This window comes from Crocuta crocuta, unplaced genomic scaffold (assembly GCF_008692635.1).
Source record: "Crocuta crocuta isolate KB4526 unplaced genomic scaffold, BGI_CrCroc_1.0 scaffold7, whole genome shotgun sequence".
Taxonomy (NCBI): Eukaryota; Metazoa; Chordata; class Mammalia; order Carnivora; family Hyaenidae; genus Crocuta; species Crocuta crocuta.
In genome coordinates, this window is record NW_027531904.1 from 582,478 (window position 1) to 595,470 (window position 12,993).

The following is a 12,993-nucleotide window of genomic DNA, read 5'->3' on the forward strand; positions in this document are numbered from 1 at the left end:
AGAACCACTGAGAACCACAGCGTGGGCACTCCTGTAAGTACTCACCAGTACTCTACCAGGGGCGGAAAGGTGAAAAAAGCAGAAAGAGGCAGATGGAAACTCACGATCTTATCTGTTTCTCTCATACCTTCCATAACCAACACTACACAGACAGATGACTAGGGACTCGATAAATGACAGGTAAACTCTAGAAGAGAAAGTTGAAGTTGCCTTCTAGTCCTATGACCAAACTCAGCTGACAAATTCCCCTGCCACGGTGAGGGGCCGGGGTACAGTGTCCTAACTCAGAGGTAGGCAAATGCTTGCTGCAAAGGACCAGAGCATAAATACTGTTGGCTTTCCCAGACAAAAGGCAAAATTGAGGCCACCACATAGGCCCTTACATAATGAAAGAAAATAAATTTTCACATAATTTTTATTGACAATACTCAAATTAATAATCACAGTACTTTTGTGATACACATCTAATGACAAGAACTGAATTCTTTTTGAAGGGATAACACTTCACTTGACTGAGGTTCAAATTTAGTGTTGCCTATCACCAAAATATTAATGTTTATCTATAAAAGCTATACTAAGCTCGCAGGCCATACAGAAAGAGATGATTGAGTGGGATGTGGCCCAAAGGCAACAGCCCATCAACCCCCATCCTAAGCAATTCTGCAAGGAGGAAAATTCCCCTGCAATCTGTCTCTGCCTCCTGTCTTCCTTTCCTCAACATGAGTATCTTATGTTGCCAGTCAGCTGATCAAATTACCAAAGTTTTCGGGCACCCGGGTGGCTCAGATTGGTTAAGTCTAATTCTCGATTCTGGCTCAGGTCATGGTCTCATGGTTTGTGAGATCAAGCCTGACATCAGGCTCTGTGCTGACAGCACGAAGCCTGCATGGAATTCTCTCTCTCCCTCTCTCCCTGCCCATCACCCCACCTCTCAAAATAAACAAACTTTTTTTTTAATTATCAAAGTTCCCTGCCACCGTGGCCCACTTTATTCCCTGCACAAGCAGATTCCCTGTTTAATGTTAGATTCTAAGAACAAGGTAAAAAACAGGGAAGCATGTTATCAACCAGCAAAACAGCATTTTAAACTTAGGAATTTGTTCTTCCCAAAAAAGCCTGCATACTACTCCAATACACAGGGTGCCTTTTTTAAAAGAAGATACATTCACCCCTCGTAACTAGTAAACCAGAGAATAAGAAACAGAAGCTTCACTCTACACAACACACCATGCAAACACCCACTGTCAAATTCAGCATCCTCATCACCTAATCAGTCAGTTGCTAACAAGGTAGCCTGGCAAGAAGGGAGCCCAGACGTCTAAAGCCCAGAAGCTCAACACACTGTGTGCCATCATTCTACCACTGTACCATCCTTCTCCAACTAGCACAAACTAAGCTCCACCAGAAGCAGAGATGTTCAAGCAAACACCGCACCTTCTGGGGACAGGTCTTCTGGCTTTCACTTTTTTCTGCTCTGGTTCACTCTCTGCACTGGTGCCTTGTTCCTGTTCATCTTCTGAGGGCTCCCGTTTCCATTTTTCTCTGTGATCAAAAGCAAAGCAAAATGATTTTTTTCTAAAAGAACTCCTCAGGATTGTTTAGTTTGAAGAATCTGACAAAACCAATTTCAATCAGATTCTCCACAAGGCAGAACATGTATATTTTAGGTATTATGGCTAAAAAAAGTTTATTCTAGCTCTATTTAAATTCTGGCTGTGTTCCTTCTTGGACTGTGTAATATCTATTCCTATTTTTCCTCTGGTGACAAAAATAAATGAAAATGGAAACTAAGGAAGTATTTTTTTAAACTATTCTGGGAAAAAAAGCTGTTAAATCTCTTATACCCTATTTTTATTTACTACTACCATTGAACAGATTGAAGTCGTAATATATACTAGACCAGTGGTTCTCAAATGTAAGATGATCAGAACCACCTAAAGAACTTGTTAAAACAATTTTCTGGACTACTGCCACAGTTTCTGATTTAGCAGAATCTACTGTGAGGCCTAAAAATGTGAATCTTAATACATTCTAATACTGGTTATAAACTTCTTTTAAAACTACTAGATATGTTAACATCTTTAGAAAAGATTTGATAAAACAGACCCTAACATTATTTTTCGATGATAAACCTACCACTTAATTAAATAATCTGTTCAGCTAAAGATATAGTTTTTAATAATTATTAGATACAGTAGGTGTTCCTTTGCTCCTTGAGATCTTAGAAGGCTTTAACGAGCCATACCTTATAGGTTTCTCCTACCACCCCAACGAGTTTTTGAGGTTTACTTAAAGACCAAACGTGGGACGTAGCTCATTTCCAGGGAAAAAGGAAAGAACATGTAAGTCACTGAGCATGAAATATCTGGAGGGGGGGCCTCACAGGCAAGTATCTGAAATTTTACAAAACAACTAACACTGTGCCTCTGGGTCTATGCATAGGAAATAAGATTGTGCTGAAGACAACTGTCACAGAATGACAAAGTCAAGTCAATATTTTTCATGAAGAATGGGTCAAAGGAATAGCGGAAGGTGCCTTATCTGCAGATTCCTAAGAATCTTCCTAAAAAGTGCAGTAGCCACCCTAGTTTAGGAAGCATGAAAAGGCAGTAGAGCACTTATATGTACATTCCTCAAGTTCTACTAGCCCTATTTGTTTCCTATCTGTTTCACTTAGAGTAACTGACTGCTTCTAGCAGGCAGGGCCACTTGTCTTCATCTTCGTACCAGAGTTCAGCACAAAGGCAAGGAAATGGAGCTACTCCTTTGTTAAATAAAGAAATAATTAAAGAATGAACCATATCAGTCTAACAAACCGGTAGGGTACTTTTGGACACAGACCGTTAAGACATTACGGTCTATTGACTAATATCCTTGCAGGTCTCTTTTTAAGCAAAAATGTCCTTATATCTAACTATACTCTAGGCATATTAGCCCCCTTCCCTAGAACCTAGCACAACAAACATTTGTTAAGGAACCAAGGGGATGGCCAGGAAGGAAGAAAGGAAGGTGTCTCCGAGCACTGGAAGACTGGCACATGAGACTGCAGTCTTCTTTGGGAGGAGAACAGTTTGGCCCTCAGAAGAGGCATACTTCGTCAAACTGGAGAGAAGTGGTTTCACAGTTAACAAGCTTGAAAGAACATGAACAATTAAGATGAGAGAGAGAGATCAGATGAGAGAGATGCACAGTCATATATTAATTGTAATTTACAGAACTCCACAGGAATTAAGAACCTAAATCAGGGCAGTTAATAAGGTCCACTTCTAAGACTTTATCAGACTAAGATGGCAGTAAACTGACAGAATCAGTGTTGAAGCTAGAGTCCTCCAGTTAAATTGGAGGTTTATAGACTTACAGACAACCAGGAAGACTCAGAAACCTCCAGTATGAGAATGCATAAAAACTGAGCAAATCAACTGGCCCCAAGTCCTCTTCCTAGAGAAGGAAACTAAAGCCCAGTGAGAACAAGATGTTTGGCATTACATGTCAAACCTGCAGCCCTCCTCCTCTCAATGATAACCCACTAAAGATCACAAAATCAGGAAAGGCCAGTCTTATACATTCTGGGAGGATCTGAACAAGAGAAGGCTTAAAAGACCTAAGTGAGTTAGTATGTATGTGTATTTGGAACCGGCTGGATTATTTTAAATTTTGTTTTAACTTTCAAGAACAGAGGAAAAAGTTAGATTAGCAATACTAAGTCACTTTGCATAAAAGGGAGGTGAGGAGACTGATCATTATAAAAAGATTACTTCCCAACTTTGCAGATGTAGAGGGCTCTCCTAGATCACTGGCTTCTTATACATAACGCAAACTTTATGAGCACAACTCCCTAAGCCATATGTCTAAGTCAGGCTACAATGCATTGTCTAAAATGTAAGGTTATGATTAAAAACTTTTTCATATGTTAAAGGAGACTTGAAAAGGCAGATCCAGCTCTAAGAGGGTGCTAGCAGGATTCCTTAAGAGAGAACTGGGGATAAAAATACGAAGATCTGGGGGCGTCTGGGTGGCTCAGTCGGTTAAGCGTCTGACTTCAGCTCAGGTCATGATCTCGCTCAGGTCATGATCTCACGGTTCGTGGGTTCGAGCCCTGCGTCAGGCTCTGTGCTGAAAGCTCATAGCCTGGAGCCTGTCTTTGGATTATGTCTCCCTCTCTCTCTGACCCTCCCCTGCTCATGCTGTCTCTCTCTCAGAAATAAATAAAACATTTAAAAAACTAGTAAAACAACAACAACAAAAAAGATTTGGCCACTGAGGCCCCATAGCAATGTAAACAGACATAAAAAAGCCATATTTAAATTTAAACAACTGTAAAGAAGGGAACGAACAAAATTCCTCTGTAAATAAAATGGGCCTAAATTCTGGCCAAGAGTCACTGAGCTTCCTACTATCTCTACGAGCCCAGAAGGGGATTCCTTTCTCCTCCACTTTAGAAGGCAGATTAGGAAAAGAAGGAAAGAATTGCTTACACTTCACTGATTTTCAATATATTTTCCCAGAGAAAAATGCCTTTCAGAAACAAGTTTCAATGAAAAAGAAAAATCTGGGGCAAACGGATTCTCCTCCACTGTGTCACTAGTTTGTGACAGAGTTCCAATTCAAAGAACTGGAAAGAAAAAAATAACTATGGCCCCAGAAGAAAAGCTTCAAGTAATTTATGGCTAACACATTTCTTGTTTTTCTAAATTCCAGTTTGGAGAAAATGTTCTGGAACCGTTCTAGAGTGGCTTGAAACATTGATGGGACTGTAATGGGTCAGCGTAAGTCCTATACATTTCACAAATTTGGACAACATTAAGAAGTACTGCATGAAAGAGGGTTCAATAACCAAAACAGCATGAGTGGGTCAAATAAAATTTAAAAAATTGCTGGGTAGCATGACTAGGTCAGGGGTTACAATCCCCAGTACCCACTAGGGCCAGGTAAGGACTGTAAATGAAGTCAAACAGAGAACTCCTAGTCCATCTCAAGGTTACAAAGACCACTGTTACAGGGACCAGCACTGACAGATTTTCTCAAAAAAACAAAACAAAACACAAAACCCTAGAAATCTGAATTCTTAAGCATCATCTCTCAAATTTTCAACATTGCGAACTTGATAAATGTTCTCAGTATCGTGCAGAAAAATTATGCTGTATAACTGCTAAATTTTTAAAATGCTAACTCACATTATGACTCTGGGGAGTTATTTCCTTGTAAGATTGTATTCTTCTAAGATGCCAAGGTCATAAAAGCACAGAAAGGCTGTGAAAGACCACTAACACAGTACCTAACCCAGGATGAGACCCTTCAGCGGAGGTTGGAAATGTTATAAAAGACACTAATGGGTCAATTAACAAAATGGGAATATGGATTAGACAAAAGAATTTTAGCAATGTTAGATCTACTTATATTAAAACTATTCTGTGCTTAAGAAAGAAGAGTATCCTTATTCTTAGGAAATCCACACTTCAGTATTTAGGGGTAAAAGGCCATGATGTGTGTCAATCTTAGTCTTAAGTGGTTCAGAAAAAATATTATGCGTGTGCATGCATAAATACTTACAAAGAAAGCACTCACAACGATAAAGTAAATGAGGCAAAAGTGGTAACCAATGGTAAATCTAGGTAAAATACACAGGCAGTCTTTATACTACTACTTTTTATTCTTAGAATGTTTTTAAAGTTTGAATTAAAAAAAGTTTTAAAAAATAGCTTTTCAAAAACTTTAAAATCTGTGGTACAGTGTGCAGTGTTTCAGAAAAACATTTCCTTGTGCTACAATCTCTTGTTCCCTTTGAGTGAGTCTCTCAATTCTGAAATCCACATGCCCGCACACTAGGTCTTGTTAGGCTTACTCAGATCACACAGGCCCCCTTTAGTGCTGAGCCTTGTAACAGGAGTGTCAGCAGCTACTGCACCCCCAAATAGTATTATTATGATTACACAGACTTGGGAAAAGAGTTCGTCATAAGCCCCAGTACTCACCTGCAGCCCAGAGGAGGGCAGGAAGCGAGGCCAGCCCAGGGACAAAACAAGCATGAGGGGAACTCCTGTAGCTCTGGCTAAGTTCCTAGGGAAGAGGCCGGGGGAGGGAAGTGGCCTTACAGAAGATACAATCCCCTACAAGGAACTCAGGGAAAGAAGGCCTCTGAGAACTGTCAACTTTAGAGAATTCTAGGATCCTAGGATCAACAGAAGGAAAGGAAGTATAGGGACTGGTGGGGTTCTGCACACCCAGACACCACTGAAGTAAGACTTGGAAGTTTTCAAGCACAGCACCATTTAGATCCCAGTCAAGAGACCAGCAGAACATAGCCAGATGGTAGAGGAAAGAGCACATGTACAGACTTCCTCAAGGATCCCAAGACCACCAGATCAGAGTAGTCTCCCACACAGGCCAGGGACTGGAGGAGAACAGAGCCTTCTAAGATCCCAAGAAGCGCAGGCCTGCCTACAGTTTTTCCTCCAACTCTAACAAATATTTCAAATACAAATGAAAGTGTGTGTGCTCTATAGAGGACAATACTAAATACTCGACTTTTTCTAGCACAGTTCCCAGTAACCCTGTTAGGTTGGCTGAATGAGTATTACTCTATTTTGAAGATGAGAGAATGGGTTTAAAAAACTCAAACTCCTCTGTGCCTTAGACCAAATACTTATAAAGGATTACTAATATTTTCAAACAGAGAATATATATATCTGGGGCTCTATTTTACTAGGTACCACGGACAAGTGTTTACCATGAGAAACCCCTGAATTTGTCTGCCAAGTTTTTAACAGCTATATTTTCAAATGAAGCTCCTTAAGAGGCAGGCTGTAATTCAGACTGTCAAAGAGATCCAGACACCCTCCAAAAATGATTTTCATTCTCAAAAAAAAAAACAAAAATCAAAAATTTTTCACCTTAATTAAGTCGAATTTGTAAATTTTTTAAATAATGAATACATAATCTATGTCCTAAAGGAATGTCATGTTAAGAATTAAAATTTTCTGGCTTGTAAACTGCAGTATTAAAATTATACGGTAACAACAATTTGAAATTTCATACAAAATTGGATGTCCAGTCCAACAAATCCAGTTTTGCCATATCCACACAAAGAACAAACGAAAAGGAAAAAGAGAACATCTAAATTTGTTCTGGTAAAGGAAAAAGAGAACATCTAAATTTGTTCCTTCCTCAACCGGAATAGAACTGGTGCACATTTTTAAGGAAAACACAACTGGGCTAACCAGGCTAACCAAATGAACAAGCTGGGGTGTGCCCCAAGAAGCAGCCCAAGCACGTGGGAACACACGCCACCCCGAGCTTGGAGGGCTGCCGCTGCAGTGGGTCGTGACGGACTGAAACCGAAGACAGCAAGAGAAGCTGCAGACTCCAGGACCCGGGCCGACGGCCGCACAGAGAAGGCAGCCCCGGAGAGGCTGACGCATTCGAAACCCTGGGGGAAGTTAACTGCCCCGTGGAAGACTTACTGTTTCTTCAGCTGCCTTTGGCCTCTTCTTTTTGGGCTCCCACTCTCAGACCCGCTACTTGCCTTCAGTGTGTGAGGGGGGAAAAATGATTACAGACTTTAATTCACAGTTCGTAGGGACAACACGACCCCCATAACATTACTCACTATGAGCTTTCGGACAACAGAACCCTGGGTTTAGTGGTACTCACTCTTCTTTTCCTTTGAAACTTAATTTGTTATGGCAGGGTTACCTCTAACACTGGGAAACCCTTCTCCCACCCTTCTCTCAGCTTGACTTCTACAAGAGCGCAGTCCAATAAAATTCTCTGTATCTGCAGGCTCCAATCTAGTGGCCAGCAGCCACACGTGACCACTGAGCCCCTGAAACGTGGCTAGTGCCGCTAAGGAACAGAATCTTTCATGTTAGTTTATTTTACCTTAAAACTTTAAAAGCCACATGTTAGTGGCAACCATACTCAATACTATAGATCCAGAATATCATGTGAAACGCCATAACATTTGGTATGTCATTTAAGGCGGTGACTGCTGACCTGTTCCATTTTAGACTCATTACAGAGCATGTTCAACCATGAGCCAACAGCGCCCTGCTGACAGCACCAGGCCACGGAAGGTTTATAGGCAGAAACACTGAAACAGCTCTTTTCCCCCCAAATTAGGCAAACTGGCAAACTATTCCTATTGCGGTCTTGTGCCCTACAGATAATGTGTTAATGGATCTATAAACGAGGAAAAGACTGATACAACTATGTGACTGGTTGTAACAAATATGGCTCAGGAACCTTGTCCTAGACACTGTGGAAAAAGAAAGCTCAGGCAAACCAGCTCAGAGGTCACTCAAAATAAAATACCATAAAGGCAAAGAGGATGTTACAGTCAATTAGATTTTTAAAATATGTTTACCATACCCCACCCCCATCTCACTAGCCCCCGGATATTAACTTTCATCAGAAGAATGTTACATACTTAAGAATAGCAAAGTCCTCCTAAGAATACAGAAAAGAGGACAACTCACTGAAGCACAAAAGAGCGTTTCTTCAGAATGTGGTCTATACACCTATTATAGAGGTAAGAATTGACAAAAATACCACACAAACTGAGAAAGGTGAGAAAAATCTATTCTGTAGAAACAACAGAACCCGGTACATTATTACCAATTTTAAAAAACCAAGAAACTACTCAATCTCTCACAGTAAGATCAGACTAAATGTGTGTGAAGTATTTTATACTGCACACTAAAAATAGAAAGCAAATTTGAAGAATCAGTTAAAATGCATTAAGTTAAGCAAACTCTCCTTCCTTTCTCGGAAATAAATCTGAAACAACTTCCACTATGACATTTGTTTACCAAGCAATGACTCATTTATCAAAATGTAGGAGATTTAGAAATTAGATATTTTAAAAGGTAAACTGTTTGCAATAATAATCAATTTCACTTGAAACTCAGAAACCTTAAAAAAAAGTGAGACCAAGTTCTGTACAATACTCTAGCACTCTACTAAGACATTCATTATGACACAATCTTCCTGTAACTTTCTTCCTTTAAAAGCTATCTATGGTTTTCCTTGTCGTACTAGATTGAGAAAGCTCACACTAGAATCACTTAACTCTAAGGAATAAAATTCAGTCATGTCAGTGGTAGCATGTACCGGAGCTGAAAAGGATGAGGTAAGATAAGAAGTCTAAATGTATCCCCCTAAAACAGGTCTTTTCCTTACCTCCTCCTTAATATTAAATCGTGACGGTTCTTGTCTGCTTCGGTTTGACCGCCTAACCCCATAAACATCAGGATATTCTTCCCACATCTGTAAAATTAATAGACCATGAGTGAATCCTTTTTTGATTTACTATTTTCATTACTGGAACATGTCTTTTAATTTAAGAAAATTCACGTAACTACATGTCAGAAGGGTGTTTTTGTCAGTTTTGTTTATGAGACAATAAAGTACCATCTTTATTATCCTGGAACACACTGAAGTTTAACAGTGCCTCTTCTTTACCGAATGGCTCTTAAACTACATGGCACACTGTTTGATCACTAAAATATAAACTTACAGTTGAATAATATGGCAAGGCTTCTACTAAAGACAAAGTCTTTACTGATAAATTTTAAGTCCCTAATGCTTTCTAGTAGCAGCTATGACCGCACACTGACCCATCTGGGAAATCAAAAATCAAGCAGGGCTCCAACACATCTTATGAAGTAAGAATCAGCACATTTGTCTATTTCCTTAAATTCCTTGGGACGTGTAACATGCCAGATGCACACAAATTAGGCATTTCTGACACTCAGATAGAAGTTCTCAGATGAGCACCACTGCTACCCTGTCTCTGTACACTTCACTGTATTCTCCAGCAGTAATTAACCCTAGTCTTTAGGACTTGATGTTCAGGAACAATCCTCACTAGTGATAGAAATATATAAATGAAGGTGAAAGGAGAGATTAGTTGAAATCTTTTTTCTCAATACACCGTCATCTTATTTAAAAGGCACAAATAAATAAATCTATAGAAAAAAATGTAAAAGACCGTTCCAACCTCTAACAATGAGAGTCTAAACCCCCTACCCCCAATCTCACTCTCCTTTCCAGAGAGAACTCCTGCCAAGTATATCCTGTGGTTTTCTCATGAAATCAGTCACACAGAGGCAAAAGGAATTTGGATGGATTGTGAATAATGAAGATGTTTAACAAAAATTACACATGTAGGAGATGCCTGACAGCCAAGATTAGAAATGTGGGTTTGTTGTCAAAACACAGGTGATGGCGAATGTCATGACAATATTTAGAAAGTGAGGCCACAGGAGAAACCACTGGCTGAGACTCATAAAGTGTGTAGAAAGTGGACCCCAAAAAAGACAAAATTGATGAAAGACAACCCAGAAAAACAGAATGTCACTAAGGCAAGGGAGGATATTATCAACAGCATCTTTAAAAAAAAAAAAAGAAAAAAGAAAAAGAAAAAAAAGTGCCAAGCAAGCTGAATAAAACCAAAGCCTCCAAAGAAAATAAGCAAGATGTTCCAGGAAAAGGCACTTTAGAACAAGAATCCAATGTAGTCATGTAATCTAGTGTTCCTAGTTTATAAAGGTGACAAATCCATAATGGCCTTACAATAATCTCAGAGTCAGGAAGACAAAAGGTCCAACCAGAAGGAATTAAGAATAACCAAGTGACAGGAAAATTGGGTGACAGAGGCAGCAGGATTCTCAACAAATCTGGCAAAGAAAGGAAGGGGACAAAAAAGTTTACTCTAACCCTGCCAACCCCAACCCCAACCCCAATCCAACCCTTACCCCTTTCTGGACTTCTGCTAAAGGTACAAAATTACTCAACACAGGTATTTAAGGAGCTTTTATCAACTGGGGTAGCTAAATCATTTAAATGTCACTGCACCAATTAGTTTCATCATTTTAAAATATTAGGCATTCAAGCTCAACTGCTGAGATTGTATTACAGGATATACTGTAATGCATACACACTAAAATCATCTTGAGGGGCGCCTGGGTGGCTCAGTCGGTTAAGTGTCCGACTTTGGCTCAGGTCATGATCTCGCGGTTCGTGGGTTCCGGCCCGCGTCGGGCTCTGTGCTGACAGCTCAGAGTCTGGAGCCTATTTCAGATTCTTTGTCTCCCTCTCTCTCTGACCCTCCCCTGCTCACGCTGTCTCTGTCTCTCTCTCAGAAATAAATAAAATGTTAAAAAAATTTTTTTGAAATAAATAAATAAAATCCTCTTGAGTTCATCTTTGTCCTTTTGAGGGCTACAATATTCAATTCAACTCTTCGATAAAAAAGCTACTGTGTACACAGAAAACAAAGAACCTTCCTCAGAAGTTCTCATTTTAGAATAGTAACATTTAAGTCACAATCTGATCTGGGCACCTGGGTGGCTCAGTCAGCTAAGCTCCAACTCTTGATTTCTGCTCAGGTCATGATCCCATGGTTTGGGAGTTTGTGTCCTGCATCAGGAGAGTGCAGAGCCTGCTTGGGATTCTCTCTCTCCCTCTCCTGCTTCCTTGCTCTCTCTCTCTCTCAAAAATAAATAAATAAAGTTGGGGGGAAAGTCACAATCCAATCATTCTAACTAGTTAGTACATCCACCCACCTGTTAACCTTATTAACTTTTTGGAATTTATTGCCTTAACTCTGAAAGTGTATTTTAGGGGCACCTGGGGGACTCAGTCAGTTAAAGTGTCCGACTCTTAATTTTGGCTCAGCTCACGATCTCAAGGTCCTGAAATGTAACCCAATGTCAGGCTCTGTGCTGAGCACAGAACCTGTTGCTCAAGACTCTCCTCCCTCTGCCCACTACCCAACTTGCTCACATGCGCACACATGCTCTCCAAGTTTTAAATTAAAATGTATTTTAATACTTCATTCTGAAGCTTATATTTTGAAACTCAGTCTTAGTAATAATTTCTAATTCCTTTTTATCTTACTTACATATTTATATATATATATATATATATATGATCTTATAGTTAACAGCTGTAAATCCTGATCAACTAGATTTCAGTGAAGTTTTAAAACACTAAGTCACAGTTTCTGTGGCTTCCTTTAATCTCTTCAAGTAAAGAATTCTCCACTGCACAGAAGAAGAAGGTTGTATCCAGACATTTTCTATCCATTATACTTCCTTCAAAAGTATGTTGTGGTGTTCTAAAAAGAATACCTGGTCTAGATGTAGAGGAAACCAGGCTCAGACATTATACTCTGAAGACTGCCAAGCAAAGCCTTCTGCTACAAGCCTGGGGAGTAAGCCTCTGAGTTCAGGGATCCTCAGAGCAAAATCTCTCAGTGGTGCTCTATATGCAGGGCCTTTCTGCACTCCTCTTGTGAAAGGTCCACCAGCACACCGAGCAGGTGACAAGGTAAAACACTTGAGTGTCTAAAAGTCACTGGTGATGACTGAATTAGCAGGGACAGCTTTCATTCTCTTATCCTTAATGGCACATCCATTGAAGCATCTATCAAAGCTATTCTGTGGAACCTGCAGGTAAATTAAAATTATTTGTACTACTACAAAAATCTGAGTGCTCAGATGAAGATTTCTGTCTTAGAAGAATAAAAACTAATTTGGCATAAAGCTTTCATTAGGAAATCTTCCAAATTTCTAAAAGAATATTCTTTTCTATTTTCAGTGATTCACACCGAACTGTCTCAAAATGGAATTTTAAAAGATCAGCTGCGCTCTTGTGAGTAATTAGGCCAAGTCATTAATTTTTCCCCCAAAGGAATGCATCCCAAATTTATGCATCAGTGAGAAGACACTATGCACTTCAATTTTTGCCTTTTTGCATTCTTTGCTACAAGACTCTTCTTTGTTAAGCAAACAACACCTACACTGCCTAGATGTAGATAACTTCCGAGAAGTATTTTCCTTCCATCCTTCAGAGAAGAAAAACTGCCTTTATTCTTGAACTGTTATTATCCATAACTAAGCTTCACAACTACATTCCAGAATCATCTGTCAGTAATTCTTTCTGTATTGTTTGGTACTATTACCTTTCTTAAATGTTAAAAACCAAAACTAT

General features: G+C 39.6%; 1 protein-coding gene across 2 annotated transcripts in view; it reads right to left on the reverse strand.

Annotated features, from left to right (window-relative positions):
* The window catches only part of CHD2 (chromodomain helicase DNA binding protein 2), a 121,744-nt gene that overhangs the window by 85,965 nt on the left and 22,786 nt on the right, over window positions 1-12,993 (reverse strand). The window contains exons 4-6 of one of the 2 annotated variants that reach the window (XM_077774384.1): window positions 9,178-9,264; window positions 7,461-7,522; window positions 1,435-1,542 (exon numbers count right to left, since the gene is read on the reverse strand). In XM_077774384.1, the coding sequence (XP_077630510.1) occupies window positions 1,435-1,542; window positions 7,461-7,522; window positions 9,178-9,264 (257 nt within the window). The remainder of the gene's footprint in view (window positions 1-1,434; window positions 1,543-7,460; window positions 7,523-9,177; window positions 9,265-12,993) is intronic. The other variant, XM_077774385.1, reaches the window with a different exon arrangement.